The sequence below is a fragment of the Pipistrellus kuhlii genome, unplaced genomic scaffold (assembly GCF_014108245.1).
Source record: "Pipistrellus kuhlii isolate mPipKuh1 unplaced genomic scaffold, mPipKuh1.p scaffold_m20_p_18, whole genome shotgun sequence".
NCBI classification, from domain to species: domain Eukaryota; kingdom Metazoa; phylum Chordata; class Mammalia; order Chiroptera; family Vespertilionidae; genus Pipistrellus; species Pipistrellus kuhlii.
This window is the reverse complement of record NW_023425493.1, coordinates 20,430,062-20,455,025: the sequence shown is the minus strand read 5'-3', so window position 1 is coordinate 20,455,025 and position 24,964 is coordinate 20,430,062. Positions and strand designations below refer to the sequence as shown.

Here is a 24,964-nt window from a genome sequence, read left to right as displayed (position 1 = left end):
AACTGTACCTGGTCAAAAAAGTGCCAAGGAAAACTTCTGAGAGGGATCTCAAAATTATTTATTTGGCAGAGGAAAGGAAAAAAACAGGAAATTGGTGTTGGTGTTGCTTAGCTGAAGCTATACAATCCAGTTTTCAGAGGGAACCTTGCTAAAGGTGGGTGAGGTTGTGGAGGAGGGGCTGGCATCCTGCTCTGGGTGTCTCCTGGGACCAGCCTGTGCTGTGCACTAATGTGTCTTATCAAAGTTAATGGAATTCAAAGTATTCCAGGCTCTAAAGTGTGGGGTTTCATACTGCTGTCTTGGCTGATGTACAACCTACCTTCTACATTTGGGGCTTTATAGTCTTTCTGTTGTGTTGCTGGAATAAGGGCATGCTTTCCCATTGCTGTTAAGGAAAGAGATCAGATGGATAGAGAAGCCTGCAGGCAGCTCAGCCCAGCCCAGCCCATACCTTTCATATCCCAGATGCTCCTTCTGCGAAACCATAGTTTTTATACATTGAGCCTTGATAAGCTATTCATGGACCTCATATTTACAAGACCTGTAGAGCGTGTTGAATGCTCAGGAAATTTCATACTGCTCTCTGAGGTTATTAAAATGGTTGAAATGAAAATTTTAAAAGATCCACGTTTAAAATGTCCTTCCTTCTTTCCTCCCTCCCTACGTCCCTTCCTCCCTTATTCCAACTCTCTCTCTTTCCCTTCTTCTCTTCTTCTTCCCTTTCTTCCTCCCTCCCTGGAATTGATCACAAAGTACAACTCTAAGGGAAATTGCCCAGGACTGGGGGGGAGGAGGCAGAAGTCTGATTACTATTATTTTTTTTTCCTTTGTGAATTTTCTTTTATTGGGACATAGGGGATGGGTAACTTGGTGGTTATACCCCACCAGGGTACTGTCCATTCTAATCCTCCCGGGTAACTATTCTTGGTTCTAGATCCTTAGTAGGAAGAAGTGGAAAGCCAACACATTCCTATAGGGGGTGATGTGGTCAGTAGCTGTCTTTACAGTGGGGAGTGAATGGTGTAGGAGGGAGATGGGGAGGGGGTTGCTTTTTATTAGACAAGGGCTCTTCTTTGTTAGAGGGATGGGTTTTTAGAGGATCATCATCAATTGGGAGGATGCTCTTGGCAGCTCTAACTGCTTCTTGTGGCTTTAATTCATTGGTGAATTATCAGTCCTATCATGAGAATCAAAAAGGTGGTTCTCTGTTGGCTGCTGTGCTGGCTCCACTTGGCCATTTGTAGGTCTGGATCCAGTCTTGGAGAGTTTGGGAACAAGGCAGGATTGTCGTGGCAGATCCCCCTGAGCCCCCTGGAGGCATTGTCCAGCTATTAGGTCTAGTAATAATTAATGTCATTTTCTAATACTTTTTTTTAAATCGAATTTATTTAAACAATACAACAAAATTTAATCAACAATATAGTTACCGTTGTTTTCTACTACTTGTGCCCAACGCTCAGGAAGCATTTTAATCCCTCTGTTGTAAAATTCTTGTGATTTTGATGCAAAAAATTCGGTCAATGCATTTTTGAGGCATTCTTCATTATTAAATTTTTTTCCAAGAAGAAAGTTTTGCAAAGAACGAAACAAATGGTAATCGGAAGGGGCAATATCAGGAGAATATGCAGGTTGAGGGAGAACTTCCCATTCCAACTGGCGCAGTTTTTCAGCAGTGATTCTTGCAGTATGCGGTCGTGCGTTATCGTGGTGAAGAATTACGCCCTTCCGATTAATCAGCGCGGGTTCTTTTTCTCTTAAAGCTTGGGCTAACCTTTCCAATTGGGCACTATACACTGCACTTGTAATGGTTTGGGTAGATGGTAAAAGTTCATAATGAAGAATTCCTTTAAAATTCTACCAAACACACAACATCACTTTTTCCGCATGCAAGTCAGGTTTTGGCGTGGGCTGCGGAGCCTCATTTTTGTCCAACCATTGAGGCCGCCTTTTCAAATTAACATACAGCACCCATTCTTCATCTCCGGTAACAACTTGCTCTAAAAACGGCAAACGGTTTTGACGAGAGAGGAGCGAACTGCAAATTGTGACTCTTTGATTACAGTTGTTGTCTGTCAACTCATGAGGAATCCATTTTCCAAACTTTTGGACTTTGCCAAGTGCACGCAATTGATTGGAAATTGTTTTTTGTGAACAATTTAAAGTTGTCGCAAACTCTTGTTGGGTAATTTGAGGATTTTGCACCAAAAGAGCTTGAAGAGCTTCTTGATCAAAATTGGACACACGGCCTCGACCACTCTTGTCATCTAACGAAAAATTTCCCTCGCAAAATTTCTCAAACCAACGCTGGCATTTTCTGGTGCTAACTGCATCTTGACCAAGAGCACTACAGATGTTTTTTGCAGCCTCACTTGCTTTTCTTCCTAATTGGAACTCGTAAAGCATGCAGTGCCGAATATGCTCTTCATCCGCTATCTTCTTAGCCCTAGTTTTGCAACAAAAACCAAACCAAACACAAACTTTTTCAAGCAAAACTTGTTAATTGCACTTCACACGTTCTGTAGATACCACGTGTTTGAAGGTTATGTCAATACAAGTCAACGCCAAGCAGGATTTTAAACCAATGTTTAAAAACGACATTAATTATTACTAGACCCGATATGTAAGGCACAATAGCATTCCAGGTGGGCTGTGCAAGTTGTTCTTTTCTGACCCTTGTGGATTACTTTCTCAGGCCATGGGTGACCATGCCTCAAACCATATTGCTTTTTGCTGCAGTGATCAAGGAAGCTTCCTTAGGAAGGAGGCTCCCATCGCCCTCGACTTATTCCAGGCCCATGGCAATGCTGATAACTCACCATTCTGAGTTTCCCTGCTCTCTCAGGCCCTCTCCCACCACTGCAACCTGACCATATTGCCTCTGTCTCAGCACAGTGGCCTTCAGAAAGCTAGGGAAATCCCCATGCTGATTCCTGTCATCCTGGCGCATCATGAGAGCATGACAACAAGGGAAGGTCCACGCTGTGAGGAGAGGTTGAAATATGTGCCGGGAAGATGTAAGTGAAGCATTCCCAGGAGCTTCGTCCCACTCTGTGCTCTAATTTGTAAAAGCTTGGACTCCCAGATGAAAGGTTGAGCCTAATCCTGTCTTGAAGGAGAATTATCTAGAACAGCTGAAAAGACCTCCCTGGCCTTCTTTGTTCACTCTCTCCCACTCTTCCTGCTGACACAGCCCTCTGCTCACCGCCAGATCCTGGTCTTTGATGGATAGCCCAGCTCCTCCTCCTCAGTCCTTTTGTTCTCCTGCCTGGTGCTCTCTCTGGGGGGTGGAGTGTTGGGTAAGTAGTTCTGCAGAAGGCAGCAGACCCACGTGTGGTGTGAGGAGGCCGCAGGCATAATATCCCGGGAAAAGACCATGCCTTGTAGCAGGTTGATTTATGCTCATGACCTAACCTGGCCCCGTTTTAAGCTCATTTTCCTCCTAAAAACAAACTTGCACCACACAGCATGTTTTTTTAGTTACCAGAGCTGATGATACTGTGCGTGACTCCTCTGTTTTGTTGAAGAGAACTTCACCTTCCTGGGAGCTCATGGGCCTTCTTGGAGAAGCAGGACTCTCACTCCCAACATGAATGTTCCCAGAGGAGTAGAGAGCTCAGTGGGTGGACTCTCCTGGAAGTGAGGTTCCATGGCTGTGTCTGTCTTAAGGGCAGCATTTCTGTCTGGACCATGGCTTTCTCTTCTGCTACCTTGGCTTATTGTTAAACAATCTCCTCTGTGAGACACACGTGTGGGTGTTCCCTCCAGAATGGCACTTTGCCCAAGGAAAGCTCTCAGGAAGTTTTGCCAGGTGTGCTCTAGTCCAAGTGTGTGGAATCCAGAAGGAAACAGCTTATTATGTGATGGATGGGAAAAGCACATCTTAACATCAGGGAAAGCCCAAGCACCTGCAGTTGCACAGTGAAGAGAATGCTTGATCCCCCTGCATCATCCCTCTAGGCCAGACCCAATTGCAGGGTTATTAGGGTTCCTCCAAGACCAGAAGGAGATGCTCCTCTGGGAGTCATTTTTATGTCAGGAGCAGAGTAGGTGCAATGCAGGAGCTAGAACCAATTCCTTCCTTGATTGTGTGCAAAAATTCACAGCTGCCTAACAGATTCTTGTCACCAAGAAACTCTCTAGTCGCTTGGCCAAACAAAGAAATATCAGCTGCACCATGAGGATCAGCAAACTGCAAAGACCACTTTGACAAGAGCAGTCTTCAGCTAACCTTTGAATGTCATACCCATGGATGGGAGGTATTTTGGACAAAGGGAGCACTATGATACCTTTTACAGGGCTGAGATTGTACTTGGAGTGTTGCTGTCAGGAAGTGATGTGTTGACTACAGAGCAGGGTTTTAATTGGGGAGGAGGACATCACCCTGCATTTTTCTCAGCATTTGGCCTACATTGCCTCTCAGGGACATTTTTTTTATTTTTCTATTTATTTCATCAATCTGAAATAAGTTCACATAATGTTCCTGAAACATGGATACTCCTCTGCTTTAAAAAGGAATTTTATGTTATTTCCATTAAGTACAGGTTGCTTCCTGACAGTTCTCAGAAGATTCTTTTCTCTCTCTTACTTTATATTGACTTATATAACTCCTGGAGTGAACACATTTTTCTTCTCATTATGATGCCAGGAGCACTGCTGAAACCTAATTCCCTCTATGGGGCCTTGTGGCCAGGAGACTCCATTCTGTCACAATCAATTGACAGGATATTCTAGTCGGGAAAAGGAGTGAGCAATCAGAGCAGTTGGTTTGGATCTGTTGAGAGGTGGGTGGGAACAGCTCTTGTCTGGACCATTTCATTTCCCTTTTTATTATATCCTCCTCTAACATGAAGTCTTACTCTGCTAAATACATACCCAGTAAGAAAACAACTGGAGATGGAAGCCACTGGCTTGGAAGGGAGTTTTCAGTTGAGCGCTCCTCACTTTAGCTTCCCTCCCACCTTGGGCCATGGCCCTGGCTTTGGGATAAGAGGCTCCCCCTTTCCTTTGGGATCCTGGAATTGATTACTGAGTGTATGTGTTACAGGAAACCTTGCAGGACCACCCAGAAATGTTATCCACTCTCAGGTGGTAGGCTGTCCATTTAGGTGCTGGCCAAACATGGACATATTTGCTGCTGTGCTAGCCAGTCTGTTATCTCCAAACCATTTCCAGGTGTGGATGTTAGCTGTACATTATTTCCAAAGTCAGACCCCAGTCACCTTCAATTTGGTTAATGCCATACTCGGCAGCCCTAACTGTTCTTGCTCCAAAACAACAACTAACAATGTATGTCTTGGTATTTGAGGTATTTTTGTGGAGTGGAAAGAGCACACCTAATTTTGATTTCAGTTTCTGGCCCTTCATAGATGTAAGACTGTGGACAAATTGCTTCACATCTGTGATCCTCAGTGTTTTGAATTGAGGATGTACAATTAATCTGATAAATTCATGGAAGGTTGTTATAGGGTGACACCTGTCCATCATAGAAGACATTTAATAAAATATATTTTAAGTCTCTTTATTTCTTCTTTGCTTGAGCAGCCTACCTCATGAGTGCAAAGAAAGAATCCACGAAATAAAAGCAAGCAGGGTCCCTATTCCCCAGGGGCCACATTGAAATATTTCCCCATCAAACAGTTTGTAACACTCTAGCTATCATGCTTACCATTAATATAATTTTTTTATAATCACGCAGGGAGACTGTAGCTCAGTTTGAGAGAAGATTTTTCTCCTTGAGGGACATAAACTCTATTAATTCCAAATGCTGGCAATTCATAATAGTAGAGAACTGCATCCAAATGACTTTTCCCAGAGACCCACGTGAGTAAAGAGCTAACCCGGGTCTCCAACTATGAGTATTGGAGTTGAGCTCAGGGATAAAATGAACAAGATAGTTTTCCTCCATTTATATTCCTTTCTCTCCAAACTTAAATTAGATACAAGAGAAGGTGTTACAATAATTTTAAATTTCGTAAACATCAATACATAATGGAAGCCAATTTGAAGCAAGAGGGAAAAGAATGACTCTTGAAGTTTTAATATGACACGGTCCAAATGTTTGGCTTTGGTACCACTACCATTTTTCCAGTTACATCATTGGATCTGATTTTTTTCTGACCCATGGGCTATCACAGCTCAGTTTGGTGTTGAGTGATTTCATAAATCATATTGATGATCTGATCCCTCTGTTCCACCCAAGAATGTGGCTCACATGTATATCCAAAGTGATAAAATCTCAATGTTGCATAAGCTGACTTTGACCACATATAGTGTGTTGGCTTTGGCTGCACTGGTTTCGTCAGCTTTACTCTGCTATACTGAAAAGAAGAAGTCTCCTCAAGGTTGGCATTTGGTAATTTTTCTTCCTGCTTGATGGAATTAAGGGAGCGGGGATAGGGACCCTCCTGACAGTATGTGGACGAGCGTGCAGGCTGCTTTGTGGTCCCAGTTTGCAGATGAAGGATGCTGACAGGCAAGTCTTGGAGGAACAGGTTTTTGTTCTCGAGTATAGTTGGTCACTGGGCATTCAGGAAGACATTTGAAGTCTCAAAATCCACTTAAAAAAAAAAAAGACTTTATTTTCCAGCAGTTTTAGCTATACATTAAAATTGGGAGGAAGGTACAGAGATTTTTAGATACTCCCTGCCCCCACACATGCATAACCCCCTCTCCCCCATAATCAAGATCTCTCACAAAAATGATAATTTATTTTTAAACCAAGATTGAACATACATTGACACATCATAATCATCCAAAGTTTATAGTTTACTTGAGTTTGGACAAAAGTATGATGACATAACCATCATTACAATATCACACAGATTATTTTCACTGCCCTAAAAATGCTGTGATCTGCCCATTTATCTCTCTCCCCAAACCCCTGGCAATCACTGCTCTTTTTATTGTCTTCATACTTTTGCCTTTTCCAGAATTCCATGTAGTTGGAATAATATAGTATGTACTCAGATTGGATTCTTTCATTTAGTGATGTGCATTGATGTTTCTTCCATGTCTTTTTGTGGCTTGATAGATCATTTATTTTTAACACTGAATAATAGTCCTGGCTAGATGTACCACAGCTAATTTATTCATTCACTTACTTAAGGACATCTTTTTATTTTCAAGATTTGGCAATTGTGGATAGGCTGCTACAAACATGTATGCAGGTTATTGCGAAGACAGTGTTTTCAACTCCTTTGGGTAAATACCAAGGAGTGTGATTACTGGATCTATTAGTAAGAGTATGTTTAGTTTTTAAATAAACACCAAAATGACTGCAAAAGTGGCTGTACCATTTACATTCCCATCTGCAGTGAAAGAGAGTTCCTGTGTTCCACGTCCTCACCAGCATTTGGTGGTGGTAGTGTTCTGGCTTTTGGATATTCTTATTGGTGTGTAGTAGTTTCCTGTTGTTTTAACTTGTATTTCCCTGATGACATATGGTAAGGAGCATCTTTTCATAAATCGATTTGCCATCTGTATATCTTCTTTGTTGAATTATCTGTTACAGTCTGTGGCCCATTTTAAAATTGGGTTTTTTGTTTCTTTATGGTTAAGTTGTAAGAGTCCTATGTGTATTTTGGGTAACAGTCCTCTATCAGATGTATCTTTTACAAGTATTTTCTCCCATCTGTGGCTTATCTTCTAGTACTCTTGGTGTTGTCTTTAGCATTGTTTTTAATTTTAGTGAAGTCCAGCTTATAGGTGATTCCTTTTTTGGGTTGTGTCTTGGTGTTGTATCTAAACAGGAATCACCACATCCAAGGTCATCTAGGTTTTCTCCTATGTTGTCTTCTAGCAGTTTTGTAGTTTTTCATTTTACATTTAGGTCAATGATCCATTTTGATTTAATGTTGGTGAAGAATACAAGGTCTCTGTCTAAAGTCATTCTTTTTTTGGGGAAGGGGAGGGATATGTGAATATCCAGTTGTTCCAGCACCATTTATTGAAGAAATTGCCTTGCGTTTTGTATTGCTTTTGCTCCTGGTCCAAGATCAGTTGACTGTTTTTATGAGGGTCTGTTTCTGGGCTCTCTGTTCTGTTTCATTCATCCATTTGTAGATTTTTTCACTGGTATTACACTGTCTTGAATACAGTAGCTTTATAGGAAGTCTTGAAGTCACATTTATCTCTTTTAAATTATACATAATCTGAATTTAAATTATAAAATTTCCTGGGCTCAGAATCATAACATCTTGGTTCTCTCTGCACCCAGCCTGACACCAAACCTCTCAGAGCCTTGGTATATTCATCTATATCAGTGGTTGGCAAACTGCAGCTTGCGAGCCACATGCAACTCTTTGGCCCCTTGAGTGTGGCTCTTCCACAAAATACCACATGCGGGCGAGCACATATAGTGCAATTCGTGGCCCATGCGCAGAAGTCGGTTTTCTGCCTGGGTGAGTCTATTTTGAAGAAGTGGTTCTAATGCCGAGACACACTCAAGGGGCCAAAGAGCTGCATGTGTCTCGCAAGCCGCAGTTTGCTGACCACTGATCTATATAATGATGCTGGTGATGATAATCTTGCCTAGAGCAGCAAAGCAACCCCATATCCTTTAATAGTCAGAGGGAGAAGGAGACAATGGCCTCCTGCATCTGCTTTCCTTGCGAAAATTGACAGGGTAGGATTGGCTCAGACTGGCTCACCAGGGCCAAAGATGCACATCTTCCAAACCCCATGTTCAGTGACATAATATTGATAACTGAAAATTGATCATAGGGGGAGCATTTATATTATAGAAATTGGCAAATGCTGCAAATCAGGACAGCTTTTTTTTCTTCTTCAGAGGATCAGTTATTAAATATAAACATCAGTGAAATACTTGTTTTATATCTAATTTGATTTTTCCCTTAGATATCTCATTCTCAAAGGCTTTTTAAGCATCATAATTAATGTTTGCCAATCATTTTGTGTCAAATGCTAGGCTGAGATCTTCCACATGTATTCTTTTCTTTAATTCTCATAGCAACCTCATGAGGGGTCTGTGATCTCAGCTTATGTTTGATGGATGCTGAAGAGCAGACCAGAGATGGACACATTCTATTTTATAGGTACAGTTTGCAAGTCAGTTAACTGAGACTCAGCAAGATGATACATTTTTTTTCTGAGGTCACATGGCATGTAAGTGATAGACTAAGGACTGGAGCTTGTGGCTTATTCCTATTTGTAACTACCATGCACTATGTTTTTCTCACCATAGAAAACTTTCCTGAGCTCAGAATCATGACACCTTGGTTCTCTCTGCACACAGCCTGATACCAGACCTCTCAGCACCATGGTATTATCTTCATTTATATCATGATGCTGGTGATGATAATCTTGCCTAGCTCACTGGATAGCTTCACTTCTTAAATGATAGTTCATACAAGATTTCTTTGGAAATCTCAAATGGGAGATATCATTACATGCTAAGTGAAGGGAAAAGTATTTATAAAAAGAACACCATGTGTCCCAGTTTAGAAGATTCAGCTGAAGTGGGCATTTTATATAAATGCAGGTTCTAAGGAATTGTAAGTAAATGTATTTGGGTAAACTGGCAGAACCTTTGATCTGGTATTATCTAAACGTATCTCTTGGAATCCTTTGGGTTAGGTCTTCCTAATCTTCTCAGACAGGCTGGCAGGTAATCTGGTTTCAGGGGCAGATTTTGAAGTGGATTTCTTCTAGGAATAAAATTATTTATTAAATGTCAACAAGCTGACATTTACTTAGTAAGTTTAGGGAGAGTTTCTGCCGTATTTTGTCCATATTTTAATAAAGAGGTTCATAACCACTTCTACTTGAAACAGCTAGCATATTTTATTGTAGTTATTTATTAAGCTTTATATTCTACCTATACTGAACTCTCCATGATGTCAGACAAACATTCAATCACTATGCAAATCCCTGGCTCCAAGTACTGAGGTTGGCAGCTGGTATTGCTTCATGACTCTCTACTGTACAAGTGCAGGGGTATTTTTGGGTGTTCATTTACTTCTTGTGCCACAGTTGTCCATCTGCAAAGTTTCTGAGATGTTTTAATTGCAGTTGGATCTTGTGTTCAGGGCAAGGCCAACAACTATGGGATGTTTCCTGCTACAGTTACTATGTGTGCTGTCAGGATGCCAGAGGTATTTGACAGAAATAGAAAAACCTCCATGTATTACATAAATTATACGGCCCAACCCCCTTAATATGTTATACAAGACCTACCTTGGGTAGGTTGGGCCATATAATTTATGTAATATTATACATGGAGGTTTTGCCCAAGTACCTTTATTCATACTGTCCCTGCTGTGTGGAATATCTTCTGTAATCCTTTTGCCAGGCTAATTCTGACACACTCCTCAAGAGTATGTTTGGATTTCATCCCCACGGGAAACCCTCACTGATCTTTGGGTTGAGATTTGACTCTGTTTTCACTTACCTATGTGTCCCTTGATTGAAGTTCTGATGTTATATTGAAGTACTCTTCTACGTTTCTCACTTCCCCTTGAGACTTCTAATGGGCAAAGACCACATTTTCTTTCAACACTGAGAAAAGTGTCTATGTCTGGCAGTTCAATAAATGTGTGATGAACTGAAATTACTAATTTCAGGAGGAGTGTGACAGTGAGATGAAATGTGGACCCTGTGTGATTTAGTAGAGGGAACAAGCATGATTCTCTTTCCACCAGTGAGGGGTGGAGCTCGGAGCTTTCAGGTTATAGGTTCAATATTGGGGCTAAATCTGTGTTTGACTGAGGGAGAAGAGAATCAAAAGATTCTCCATTCATATCCTCCAGATTAGAGGAATGGAGTTATGTATTAGAAGAGATTGCTGGGTTCATTACCAAGGATGGAAACATTTAAGGCATCTAAACTGCCTTCATGTATCTGAACTTCCTACTCTTTCCTGCTGCCAGGTTATCTACAGGTGGTCCTTCCTTTGTTTATGCAGTTGAAATTAATAGCCTTATGCCTACATTGAGCAAGGTGGTAAAGTAGTCTGTGGTTAGGATCTTCATATATCTCTGTAGTATGGTGGGCACCATTGGTTCTAGAATAGTTATTCTTATTATTGACTTAAGTTTTCAGGCAAGGACCATGGGGCAATTCCATTTTTCCTCCTCTTGGGAGCAACTGTTTTTTGTGGGTGGGTATACTTGCCATTAGACACTAGAGCACGTGTCAAACACAAGGCCCGTGGGCCAAATCCGTCCCGCCAGGCCTTGCAATGTGGCCCGCACCGCGCTGTCATCACTGCACTCCGCTGCGTTTCCATCACAATGACAGTTTATGACTGTTCAGTAAACCATTCGGCCCGCGATTTAGGCTGGATTTTAGAGTTTGGCCCCTTCTCTGATTGAGTTCGACACCCCTACACTAGAGGGATTATCAGGCTGGGAATGGTGTCTGGATATTACAGTCTTCTCTGATGGGACTCCCTTATCCACCAACTCCTTATTTTCTCCAGGAAAATAATCATTTCAATATTTACTAGAAAAAAATTACTTTTTGAGGGGTTAGGAAATTACTCACTTTTGTAAAACAAAACTGTGACTGTCCTCATGGCTTTGAGAAAAAGGAAGGGGGACAAGGATCAGTGAGAGAAGGCATTGACTCAAAGTAGCATAAGAAACATCTGTGACAAAGTTCTAGAGATGGTTGTCTCTTGCATTAGACATCCCATTTAAAAATTCTGATTTAGTTGTTTTAAAATATCAAAATGTGTGTAATGTGATGGAATCTCAACTCAGATTCCTTTTAGGCACAGAAGTTACCAGAATAGCTTGATATGAGATGCTGCGTGGGCATCTCAGGTGGGGAATTTATATCACTTAATTTTTCCCCCATTAAAAACCTACATTCTTGGGTAGTGAGCACATGGTACAATATTCAGATCTTGTAACATAGAAGCTTACACATGAAGCCTATATGTTCATGTTGACCAATGTCACCGCAATATATTTAATTTAAAAAACCATACATTCTTGCTATTCACATGGGTTTTCTTCTCCCTTTCTCCATCCCCTTTTGTATCTGGTATTCTCTTCTCGATTCTTCCTTCTTTCCCAGGTGTGTTTGATAACTGCTCCCACACTATCAGTGACAAGGGCTGGGCCCTGGGGATCCACTCAGGGAAGGACACAGGAAGGCGAGATGCTCGCTTCTTCTTCTCTCTTCGCACTGATCGCATGAAGAAGGCCACCATTGTGATTGGCCACAGTCGCTACCAACCAGGCATGTGGACACACGTGGCAGCTACATATGATGGACTGCGTATGGCCCTGTATGTGGATGGCACTCAGGTGGCTAGTAGTCTAGACCAGTCTGGTCCCCTGAACAGCCCCTTCATGGCATCATGCCGTTCTTTGCTCCTGGGAGGGGATAGCTCTGAGAATGGGCATTCTTTCCGTGGACACGTGGGCACACTGGTTCTCTGGTCAACGGCCCTTTCACAGAGCCACCTCCAGCACAGTCCTCAGCATCCTAGTGAAGTGGATGAGTTGACTACTCTGATACTGACAGCCAGCTTTGAGCCCTTGGAACACCAATGGGCCCCCTTTAGAGATGACAAGTACCCACGGCTTGAGGTTCTCCAGGGCTATGAGCCAGAGCCGGAGATTGTGTCACCTTTGCAGCCCCCACTTTGTGGGAAGACAGCATGTGACAATGTAGAATTGATCTCCCACTACAATGGACACTGGCCTCTTCGGGGAGAGAAGGTGATCCGCTACCAGGTGGTGAACATCTGCAACGATGATGGACTGAACCCCACCGTGACTGACGAGCAGATCAGCCGGCAGCACAAGGTGCTCAATGAAGCCTTTGGTCGCTACAACATCACCTGGCAGCTGAGCGTCTACCAGGTCCACAACTCCACCCTGCGCCACCGTGCTGTGCTCATCAACTGTGAGCCCAGCAAGATCGGCAATGACCACTGTGACCCAGAGTGTGAGCACCCACTCACAGGTTATGATGGGGGCGACTGCCGCCTACAGGGCCGGTGCTACTCCTGGAACCGCAGGGATGGGCTCTGCCACATGGAGTGCAACAACATGCTGAATGACTTTGATGACGGGGACTGCTGTGACCCCGAGGTGGCTGACGTACACAAGACCTGCTTTGATCCTGACTCACCTAAGAGGTAAGAGACTAGGGCTTGGAGAGTCCTGTTTGCAATGTACATTTCTAGTATCATTTTATCCTTTTGACTTCTGGAGACAAAAGAGGGTTCACACAGCCTCCAAAATAAAGCATGCATACACTCACCAGACACTATTGTGCTTTCATAAAGTACTAGGTGTTGTGTTAAGTAGTTAGGGGCATAGAGATGACTAGGACCAGGGTCAGCCCTCAGAGGACTCACTGTATAGGGGGAAGTCAGCTGTGTATGTGCTGTAAGTGGGCCTGAGGCACCTGAACAACATAGTCTGTGAAGGGGAATAACAGGATTTGATTCACCTTTTACAAAGGATCCTTTTGGATGCTATGGGGAGAACATGGGGAAGCCAGGGGACCATCGCGGAAAGCAGACAAGAGAGACAGAAACCATTCAGCACCTGTTAGACATGATCACTCTTCTGTAATAAGCAAAGTTATACAAACCCTCAAAGAGGCCTCTTATCCTTGGTCTTTGCTGCAGGCTAAGGGTTCACCTGCTTTGTGATCACAAGACATTCTATACCTAACCCCAAGTCTCCTTTAGGACTGGAAGCTTCCCATTTTGCCCTATTAAATTCCATTCTCACACAGCATCCAGAAAGATCCTATGTAAAAGGTGAATCAGATCCTGTTATTCGTCTTCTTACAACCCCCCCCCCCCCAGCTGTACCTATAATAGAATGAAGATTCCCTACCTTGCTCACAGGTAGCTGCAGGTAGCCCCTGCCTACCCTCCAGCTTCCTCCACCAATACCCACCTCATCCACACTGCGCAGCCTGCTTGACCTCTCCTGCCTCACTGTTCTTGCCTCAGGGCTTTGCCTGTGCTGTCCTTCTTGGAATCGTCTTTTCCTTAATGTCCAATTGGTGGGTTTTCTCTTGTCATTCCAACATCTACTTAAATGTCACCTCCTGGAGCAGCCTTTCCTGATCCCCCAATTTAAATCAGCTGATCAATCACTATTACATCAACTAATTTTAATTCTCTTTATTACACATATCACTTATCATGTTTTCTGTGCATTCATTTATTTATGTTTCTTCAACTCCATGAAATCAGGGCCTTTATTAACCAGGGTGTACCAAGTGCCTAGAACAGCAGCTGACACCTGGTTGTTTATGTCATGTTTATTGTAATGAATGAATAGATCTGATGTATCTTTCCTTGTGAAATAGAAGCAAATAAGAGGATTTCCATTTAATGGTCCATGCAAGGGCTGGGGAGAGTTAGAGGAAAACAATAAAGGAGAGAGTTGGGTGGTAAACTTGGTAATCTGTGTGTGTGGGCAAGGCTCCCCCATTGTAACTGGTACCTTTGTAAAAATTATAAAAAGGCTCACATGTGATCTGTAGAGTTCGTGGGAGTGGGAAGACTGAAAGTCAGCTCCTACCGATACTTGGATGGCTGCCTTTGGGTTTGTTGGACACAATTCATGGTGTCCCTGTGTGTGGGCAGACAATTAACACAAGTTCATAGGTTGGCCTATAGTTCAGGAATGTGATGTCAGGAATTGATTATAAGATTTGGAATCAGGGTAGACAGTGGAATTCAAGAGTCTTTATGACTTAACTAGTGGCCTGGTGCACGAATTTGTACACATTGAAAGGGAATTAATTAGAATAAATATTTTAATATCACTATTTGCTAAGTCCTGGGTGCTGGTATCCAGCTCCCTCCTCCCTCCTATCAGAGTCTGGCATGGCACCCATGGGGATTCAGTGTCAAGTCATGCCAGCACTGTGAGACCCAGAGTCAAGTTCCCGCCCACCCGCATGCACCTTGCTGTGCATGCAGCCCCACCCACCCGTGCGCGCCTTGAAATAGCACAAGACCCAGACCTGCTGGCACCCACAGGGACACAGTGTCAAGCCACCACTGGCACCAACCTGGACTCCCCCGAATCCCAGAATCCCACCCCGAGGGACTCTCCCAATGCACCTTCTGGTCAAGTCCCTGCCAGCAGCCATGCGTTCCCACCCGCACACATGTGTCTCACTGCACACACAGCCCCGCCCACCTGCATGCGCCTGCTGCGCATGCAGCCTCTTGGTGATCAGTCATTATGACATGAGGGCATCTCCACCACAGGCTTTTTATAATGTAGGATTAGCTGTGTAAATTGTACAAGTTTATAAAAGAAGTGATTGCAGTAGTACTTTGCATTATCTAGTATATTTGCTGCCGAAGCGAGCACAGTACTTTGCATTATCTATATCCTAGGGTTGTTTTGTGAATCAGATGACATACAGTACAGGGAATACTTGGTAATTCTAAAGTTGTCAGTGTACAAAAATAGTTCTAAGTTAACTTTAGTGATTATTATCATTATTCAAGCTGGCAGATGGGAAGCCTATGTTTATATAAAAATGTGCAGGGCACTGATCACATTACCAGAACTATTCACATAAGAAAAATTCTGTTTGGATTTGGTTTTTAGATATTGATAATCTTAAGCAGAAGCTAAAGCTCACTAATATCAGTGGTTGCCAACTCAAGAGATGAGAAAATCTGGCTTGTTCTCATTTGTATTCTAGTTCATTACAGCAGCCCACTGCCCTGACTGAGACAGTTCTCATGGTACCTAGCTATCATTTTCCTGAATATGGCCCTTTGTTCTCTAAATCTTCAATGCCACTGCCCTTATCTGAGTGTTTATAACACACTCCACTTTCTGTCACAGAGTTACCATGGTAACTCCTCTCTTTCTCTCTGGGGATCCAAAAGTGTCTCAAAACTTCTTATCTCGACATGCAAAACTTGCTTTGTGGAATAAAAGGAACTATTATATTATCTATACCCTTTGATAGTTACACATAATTAAATCAAAGTAACAAATGCTCATGGTTAAAAATATCAAATTGTATAAAAAGATGTAAACAGGAATGATAGTTCCCTGCCTAATTCTTCTTTAACTCTCTAACCTTGCTCTCATATTTAATTGTTTTACCCATGTATTCTGGTATTATATATTATATTAATTGATTCATCAGTTTTAAACATTATGCATTGACTTGCTCTTATGGTAAAAATGAGCCTTTATTCCATTTTTCCTCCTCCCCTCCATCTTTTCAATATAGTTATTTTACTATTCTTATTTGAATTAGTTATATTTATATTTACAATATAATGACTATAAAATATTTTTTTGTGGCAGAACAAAATATCATTCTATTATTATATATTTTTTCTGGCAATAGCTTTTTACTATTCTCTCTCTACTTTTTTTGAGTCTATTCCCTCTCCCCCTCCCTTCCTTTACTCCTTTCTTTCTATCTCCCTTCAGTTTTTTGATAACCTCAATTGTTTTTACATGTTTTATCATAACAGTTATTTAAAGATATAGATTTTTTTTTTAAACAATATGCAGATCTCTCTTCTAGTTCATTCTATTTTATGTTCACTTTCAAACTTGACCAGTTATCTTCAGGTCTGCTGCATAGTTGTTATTCGGAATTTCTCTCTAATGCTTGCTTTTTAATTTTTATTTTTTTGGATTGGAGCTATTGTGTCCTGAATTGCATGAATATCTCTTAATTTACTACCTTGTTTTACTGGAAAATATTCTTAAGTAACTTTCTAAGAATGGAGGTTTTAGGGAACTTTTTTGAAAATACATTTTGCAAAACATTTTGTATTTTGACTTTGCACAATACTGATAGTTTGTCTTTGTAAAATTTTGGGTTGTAAAACATCTCTCAAACTTTTGAATAAATTTATTAATTGTTTCTAACTTCTATTCTGATAACTATGTGTCTTTTTCAAAGAGGAATATTTTTTTCTGTTCAAAACTTTAGAATTTTATCCTTAGCATTGGTATTTTAGGGAATCTGACGATTTTTTTTTTAAAGGGTTGGACTTTTATTCTAATTTTGTTGAGCATTAGGTTTCAACACTCACGTCCCTCACCTTTGACAACTTCTAGTAGTGATAGATTTTGATTCTTCAAAGGTCAGTGTTTTCTGTTTTCTTTTTTCACTCTGAATCTTCTGAGGATTGATCTCCTGAGTTTATTCCTTTTTTCCCCTCTCATATGGCCTATCTCTTTATTTTTTTCTTCTTTTTTTTTTTCTTTTTCTTTTTGAGAGTTCCTTGAGTTTATCCTCCATCTCTTCTATTGAATTGTTTTCCCCCCAGCAATTATATTCTTAAGATCTTCCTATTCTTGGAACTTTCTGTATTAATCTATTTTCGATGTAAGGATGAAACCTTTGAAAATGCTAGAAATGAGATCCAGTCTAAATTTTTTAAAAGGTGTTTTACATCTGATTGATCTATAGTCAACTTTTCTACACCCCACCCCCCAAAACCCGGTTAATTCCTGCCTGTCTTTGAAGTTGGAGGATTTCCTCAAGTGCCCCTTGCTTATTCAGAGTAAGAAACAGATCTTTACATTTATACTTAAGAGGAACTAAGAAGGGAAATTATCTATGTATTTCCTCTTTTGAGGGAAGAAATCTGAAGACAGAGCAGTTTCCTCTTTACTAACTCCCTTATATTTATTTCAGTAAGGACTTTTTTTTTTTTTTTTTTTTTTTTTTTTTTTTTTTTTCAATAAGGACTTTTCCCTCTCCCATCCTCTGCCTTGTAGTCCTGGTGTTGAATTTTATTATTAAAAACATTGAGTGTTTTTCATAACTCGTATTGGCAAGAACCATATTTTGAAAAACAATTATTCTTATGTTGTGCCAGATACAGTAAGCTAAGCAGACAGACAAATTAAAAAAAAATATAGAGTACGTGCTAACAACTTAGTGGAGGGGTTTAGTAATTATATCTAAATTCTCCTGGTTGAAATCTAGGCTGAAGCACCAAAAGCAGAATATGGAGTATAGACTGCCTTTTTGTGCTTGGATCATTGGAAAGGGCTTTGGATTCATAGAGATACAGATTTCTGAAATTCTATCAGTGTCTTCTGTTCCTGCAACTTGGTGAAGTTATGGGTTGTCTATGAATGAAATTACCCATAGGCAGTATCCCTATTATTATATTTAAATCACAGAACTCAAACTCACAACTTTATTATACTGTGACTCTGCTTTGCCAGATATTTATTGAGCAAACAGAGTGTGCAAGGCACAGAGTCTTTTTATTCAGGAGCTCAAAGTTTAGTGCACATGTGTCAAACACAAGGCCCGCGGGCCAAATCCGTCCCGCCAGGCCTTGCAATGTGGCCCGCACCGCGCTGTCATCACTGTACTCCGCTGCGTTTCCATCACAATGACAGTTTATGACTGTTCAGTAAACCATTCGGCCTGCGATTTAGTCTGGATTTTAGATTTTGGCCCCTTCTCTGATTGAGTTCGACACCCCTAGTTTAGTGTGTATGTGTGGGGGCTGGGGGGTAGGTAGTTTGGATGTAGGGGACACATCTATCGGTAGATCATTAACATGCAGGTACAACTATTGGTGTATGAACAATCCACTTCATTTCTCAAATCCTACTCAACATGCCCCTTTTCCAAGTTCAGCAAGAAACCAGAAATCTAGTCCAAAGATGTTCTTCTCCCAAAGGCTCAGAGGAAGAGAGGGCCTGAGGAATCCAACATCAAACATCTGTAACCCAGATGGGCATGTCAAAGGGAGAGTATTTATCAGACTTGGGACTGGTCAGGAAGACATATAAATTATAGATGTTACCCAGTCAGTTGAACAGCGTTAATACCGTGTTTCCCCGAAAATAAGACAGTGTCTTATATTAATTTTTGCTCCCAAAGATGCGCTAGGTCTTATTTTCAGGGGATGTCTTATTTTTCCATGAAGAAGAATATGGTACACATTTATTGTTAAATGAAAATAAAGGACATTTATTACCTGTATACGGTACAGTAGTACGGTAGTTGTCAACACAAACCAGACAAACTGAATCCTACAGTATCAAGAATTTACTCATTTATTTAATGACAATCATATCATCTTCTGGAACATCATCATAACAATCCAATTCCTAAATTTCCTGGTGAATTTCTTGTGACTACATTTCTTTCAGAATTAGTGGACCAAATCTCTCATGTTTAGCAATAGCATTCTGAGACAGAGCCTGGGGGGAGGGGCGCACGCTTATTTCCAGGGGGATGCCTTATATTTCACTCAGAAGGAAACCTGTAAGTAGGTCTTATTTTCGAAGGATGTCTTATTTTCGGGGAAACACGGTAAGATAGAGGAACTTGGTTATAGGCAGGTGCTTCTGCGTAAGCCAGATGTCTACTTCTTCATGGTGGCTGCCCTGCAAGAGGGTCCATAAGTCCATAAGGAAGGGGGTCCAGAATCCACCATTACAGATGTCATTGACCACGCCTATGACACATCCTAGGGAGCCAAGCCAAGGAAACTTGGCTCCCCTGAGCCTTGCAGACTTCAGCTCTTTTTGGTCATGAATTGTTTCTGTTCTTTTTCTTTCTAAAATGGTATCAGAGATGACGCTTCTTTGCTGCTGAACCTACTTTTCATCCCTTGTTCTTCCTCTCTTTTTCCCATCAGAGTTGAGCCAAGTGCCCAGTGGAACTGGAACTGTGGGCTTGCCTCTCTGTTTTGGTTTCTGTGTGTCAGATTCCATAATATTGTTGTCATGCAGGGGAAAACCATCAAATAAAAACAAATGGATGAGATGGCTGAGCATAGTTTAAGCAAGCCATCTATCACCGAGTGTCAGGTCATGCTATGAAGCAGACCAGGGGTGCCCTCCACTTGTTTTCTGAAGCCTATGGAGGGCTGATGTCTCTGTGTTGGTGACTCAGTCTCTTCTTTGCTTCACTCCCTCCATTTTGCTGCTGGGGTATTTGAGGGCAGGGAACAGCTATGTAGCTATGCTGGGCCATGGCCTACTTTGTTCTAAAAGGGTCCTCAAGATGTGGACTGGGAGGAGCCCTGCTAGGGTGTGGCGAGAGTGGTACCTACAGTTGTATAATGTGGGATGTGTATCCTAGGCCAGGAGGGCAATGCACATGACACTTGGGAACAAGTGGAGAGCCCAGTGCTGAATAGACCTGGATGCAGGGGATTAGTTGGGTCTCACTCACCCACCCTTTGTGGCTGTTGAGCCAGAGGAATGGTTGTTTGTGCTGGGCCCCTTCAGTGGCAGGTCTGTTAAACATCAGCCAGGCTTCATTATAGGTTTCTTTTGAAGTTGGGATTCAAAGTTCCCTGCAGCCAAAACAACAAAACAACACACACACACACACACACACACACACACACACACACAAATAGTGTGCCCTGACCAGTTTGGCTCAGTGGATAGAGTATCAGCCTGAGGACTGGGGAGGTCCCAGGTTCGGTTCCAGTCAAGGGCATGTACCTTGGTTGTGGGCACATATCCAGTGAGGAGTGTACAGGAGGCGGCTGATTGATGTTTCTAACTCTCTATCCCTCTCCATTCTTCTCTGTAAAAAAATCAATAAAATATATTTAAAAACACATGGGAAAATATCTAAGTGTAAGGGGTAGAAGAGGGTAGAGAGCAAAGAAACAGAGGCAAAGCCTTAAAACATAACAACTCTTCCAACATCAAACAGTGTAAACTCTAAAGATACAAGCCTTACCTTCTCACACTCACTTCACCTGGCAAAGAGACCAGGGGTAAGCAGTAAGGGAACACCTTACATGTAAGCTCAATAAGTGTGCCTGCAAACAGAAGCATCTCCTGTTTGTTTCTCGGCAGGCCAATTTCTGCCAGTCCCAATAGGTACAAAGATTTCCTTGTATACTGAAGGAAATCTACAATTTCTTTGTTCACCTGGCTCAGAGAACATTCCTTCCTAGGTGAGTGGGGAGAGGTTGTTTTTCTCCTTTTCATGGTTATTTCATAGCCAAATAGACTTACGAGAGAGCTATAAGTGGTGTGTCTGTATTAAAATTATTTTCTCTTAGAAACTTTTGAGGAAAGACCCTAGTATCCAACTTCATTCAGGTACAAGACACTTGGGCACTTTCCTAGGATTGGGGTGCTGGCCCTTATATCCTGGCCTGGTGCCCATCTGTTTCAGATGATTTCACTGAGTGATCTTGTGGTAGAATTTCAGCCTAGGAATCTAAACAATGCTACTACTAATAAATGTTTTCTTTTTCTCTAGGAGCCCTGCTTACATATTACTTTAATGACTGAACAGAAGTTAAATCTTGTTGCTGGGTTTTCCCTAACCGAGAAAAGTAGATTGGGGAATGGTTGGAGCATACAGTGAGTCTGAATATCAGGGTTTTTCTTTTCTTCTTTCTCCTCCTCTTCTCCTCCCTTTCCTCACCCTCCTGTGTGAAGCTGCTGATCCATTAATTTCCTGAACCCTAACATATCTCTAACTTCTAACCCAGGGGATGTGCCCACTGCTGTGGACCTGATTTCCCTGGCCTAAATCTTAGATGATTCCTGCTTCTTCTTTATGTCTCAGGATGTCATTTCCTCCATCCTGATAACATTCCTTTTTGTTCTGTTGTAATATATATTTTATTTTTATTTTTTAAAAATAAATCTTTATTTTTCAGATTATTACAGGTGTTCCTCCTCCCCCCCCCCCCAGCTCCCTTCCACCTGGTTCCCACCCCACCCTGTGCCCTTACCACCCCCCATTGTCCTCATCCAAGGTGTAAGTTTTTTGTCCAATCTTTTCCCGCACCCTCATATTCCCTTCCCCCCTGAGAATTGTCAGTCCACTCCCTTTCTATGCCCCTGATTTTATTATATTCACCAGTTTATTCTGTTCTTCAGATTTTTTATTCACTTGATTTTTAGATTCACTTGTTGATATGTATTTGTTGTCACTTTGTTGCTCATAATTTTTATCTTTACCTTTTTCTTCTTCCACATCTAAAGAATACCCTTCAGCATTTCATATAATCCTGGTTTAGTGGTTCTGGGTGGTAGTTGTCCTGCCATTTAGTTGTGGTTTTGATGTAGTTGTGAGAGGCAGCAAGTATAGGTGATTATGCTGCCATCTTGTTTTCTCCGATAACATTCCTCTTTGTCCTGTAGTAGGAATTAGCTATCTCATTTGTGTCACTGCTCACCCCCTGCTGTCATCACTCTGTCCAGCCCCTCTGGTCTCTCACCTGTTTCATTACAATGGCCTCCTCAGTAGTTTCCTCTAGCAAAGTAGTTAGAGTAATCATCTTAGAGTGTAACAGATCCAATTATTTCTCTGCCAAGATGCTCCAGCAGCTTCCTAGCTCACCTGGAGACAAAGCCTTACTATGACCTACAAGTTCTACCTGGTCTGGTGCCAGTCATTTCTGTGGCCTCCCCTCCTACCACGTTTCTTGTTTGTTCCATTCCCATCACGCCAGCCTTCTCACTGCTCCTTGACTTGATGGACACACTCCATTAGTTTTTCAGTGGCTTTTCACTCTCTGGCACATCCTTCCTCTATATTTCTACATGGCTGATTTTCCCACTTCCTTCCAGAGTTTTTTCAGTCACCTTTGACAAATCCTTTTTTGGTGACATCATTAAAAATTTCACATACTCCTCTGATTCTTCATGGTTGCTTTCCTATTTTATTTCTCTTTTTAGGATTTTCCACTAATGTGCTATATATTTTTAAAAATTTGCTTACTGTCCATCTTCTCCATGAGAATGTAAGTTCCATTAGAGATGGGGTTTTTGTATGTTCAGGTTACTATTTTACCCTTCCAGTTAGAGCAGTGAAAGGAATAGACTAAGACAGTGGTCAGCAAGCTCATTAGTCAATAAAGCCAAATATTAACAGTACAAAGATTGAAATTTATTTTGAGAGCTGAAAACTGACTTCTGCGCATGGGCCATGAAGTTTCAATCACACTGTAAGTGCACCCCCGCACGTGGTATTTTGTGGAAGAGCCACACTCAAGGGGCCAAGGGGCCGCATGTGGCTCGCGAGTCACAGTTTGCTGGCCATTGGACTAAGAAGTGTTCAAGAAATAATTGTTGACTAAAAGAATGTTCTTACCCAAGTATGGTGGTTGGCAAACTATGGCCCATGGATCAAATTTAGCCTACCACCTGTTTTTGTAAATAAATTTTTATTGGAATCCACTTATTTACACATTGTCTCTGGCTGCTTTCATGTGGCAGGGTTGTGTAGTTATAGTGGAGACCAGGTGGCCCACAAAACCTAAAATATTTACTATTTGGCCCTTTACAGTAAAAGTTGGCCAACCACTGCTCGAGTACATATTTATCATACTCTATTATAATTACCCCTTGATGTTTGTCTCTTGCACAAGATTTAGGCTCTTTGTAGTTCCTGTAGCATTGGAAATGTTCAACTGATTTTTAAAAATGAATTAACTTATATACAAGTGAAAAAAATCAATGACTTTTAGGGGGAAGTACAGTATTGGGCAAGAGTTTGAGTAGAGCAAGGTATGCTACTTTGTATTGAAAAAAGAGATACGCAGAATCTACACTCTAGTAATCCATTCTGCTTGTCTTATTACTGTGGTACAGTCTCCATGTTGAGTAGTAAGTAAAACAACTAAAGATAACCATAAAGTGGGAATATGTTAGCTGGGGAGGGAAAGGCTATAAGCAGTTGCATTCATGATTTCATTGTTTGAGTAGTTGAGCCCAGATGGCTCTGAAAGTATGAAACATGGACTAAGTTTTTAACAGAGAAATAGTCAATTACAGTACCAAGGAAGTAAGATAAATCATAGCTAGCCGGGGAAACAGTGATTGATAAATAGAGCAAGCCTCCCCTCAAATGACAAATAGAGCAAGCCTTCCCTCTAATCAGTAAAGCCTGTTTAAAATAATATTGCAGATTAGCCAAGACTGTTATCAAACATTTTTGTTAGGCTTTTGTGGTAGTAAGGAATAGAGACTTCCTCAAGTCTCTATAAATAAATAACTATATAATAAATCCATAAAGAAATTGGATTTATTGTACAGTTACATATGGACTGGAGATGGAGCCAGAAGACTGCTAGGAACTGAAGCAGGTCCGGATTCTTCATTTCCTTCAAAGGCTTCAGGGCCCTCCATAGCTTAGTGCATCTGCACTGTTCATTTCTCATTCAGTTTGCTAGATTACTCATTCTTCCCATCACCTTACAGCTTTAAAACTAAACTCAGCTGGCTGTGACTCCTGCTTTATCTCATTGAGAATTATCTTCAGATTCATGTCTCAATGCTAATTATCTGAGTTTCTTTGCAGAATCTTGGTTTAAATTTTGGAAACAGTCCATGTGAATTGGCTCAATTCATTTTTATGAGACAGGCCAGAAGTCATAGGTTTTTGGCTAGCTTCAAGTTCAAGCAAATGTGGCCAAAGGAGCAGGACAGCAGGGAGAACTCCTCAGGGTTCCAAGGGAAGTCTTCTCACAGGCAGTGCCAACACTCTGGATAGAGAGAGTTGGTTTTTCATCTTTACTTCTTGGGGATGAAACACCTGACAGGCATAATTCCCGGTACTGTCCTTTTTATTAGACTTTAGACCTTGGTATTCCTAGTAATGTAACTCTATCTATCATCGATCAACCAACCAACCAATCAATCATCTAATTATTTTACCAAGGAAATAAAACATTTTGCAAGAGTTATCTTTTTTAATGCTCACAACAGCTCTAAGAAGCAAATGCTTTTATTATCTCTAGTTTATAAGAAAATGAAGATTTAGAGAATTCAATAACTATCATTACCCAGTGGCAGAACAGGGATTAAAGTCTGACTTTACAGTCTGTGTTATTAACCACCATTTTGTATTATGTGTCAGTTTTAAATCTTACATGTCTAGCAAAGTACTTTGTTCATGGTAGGCATATAATATATGTTTATTTTGGCTATACAATTATTATTTCAGAAACTACTTGAAGAGATGAAGGAAAGGAAAGGGAAAATACTAAGGGCTTAGTGTTTATCAAGAACAT

At 41.3% G+C, this 24,964-nt stretch overlaps 1 protein-coding gene across 2 annotated transcripts in view; it reads left to right on the top strand.

The window, feature by feature from the left end:
* PAPPA2 (pappalysin 2) overlaps window positions 1-24,964 on the top strand; it is a 295,333-nt gene that overhangs the window by 102,811 nt on the left and 167,558 nt on the right. For both annotated transcript variants that reach the window (XM_045583190.1, XM_036442074.2), the window contains exon 3: window positions 12,040-13,111. In XM_045583190.1, the coding sequence (XP_045439146.1) occupies window positions 12,040-13,111 (1,072 nt within the window). The remainder of the gene's footprint in view (window positions 1-12,039; window positions 13,112-24,964) is intronic.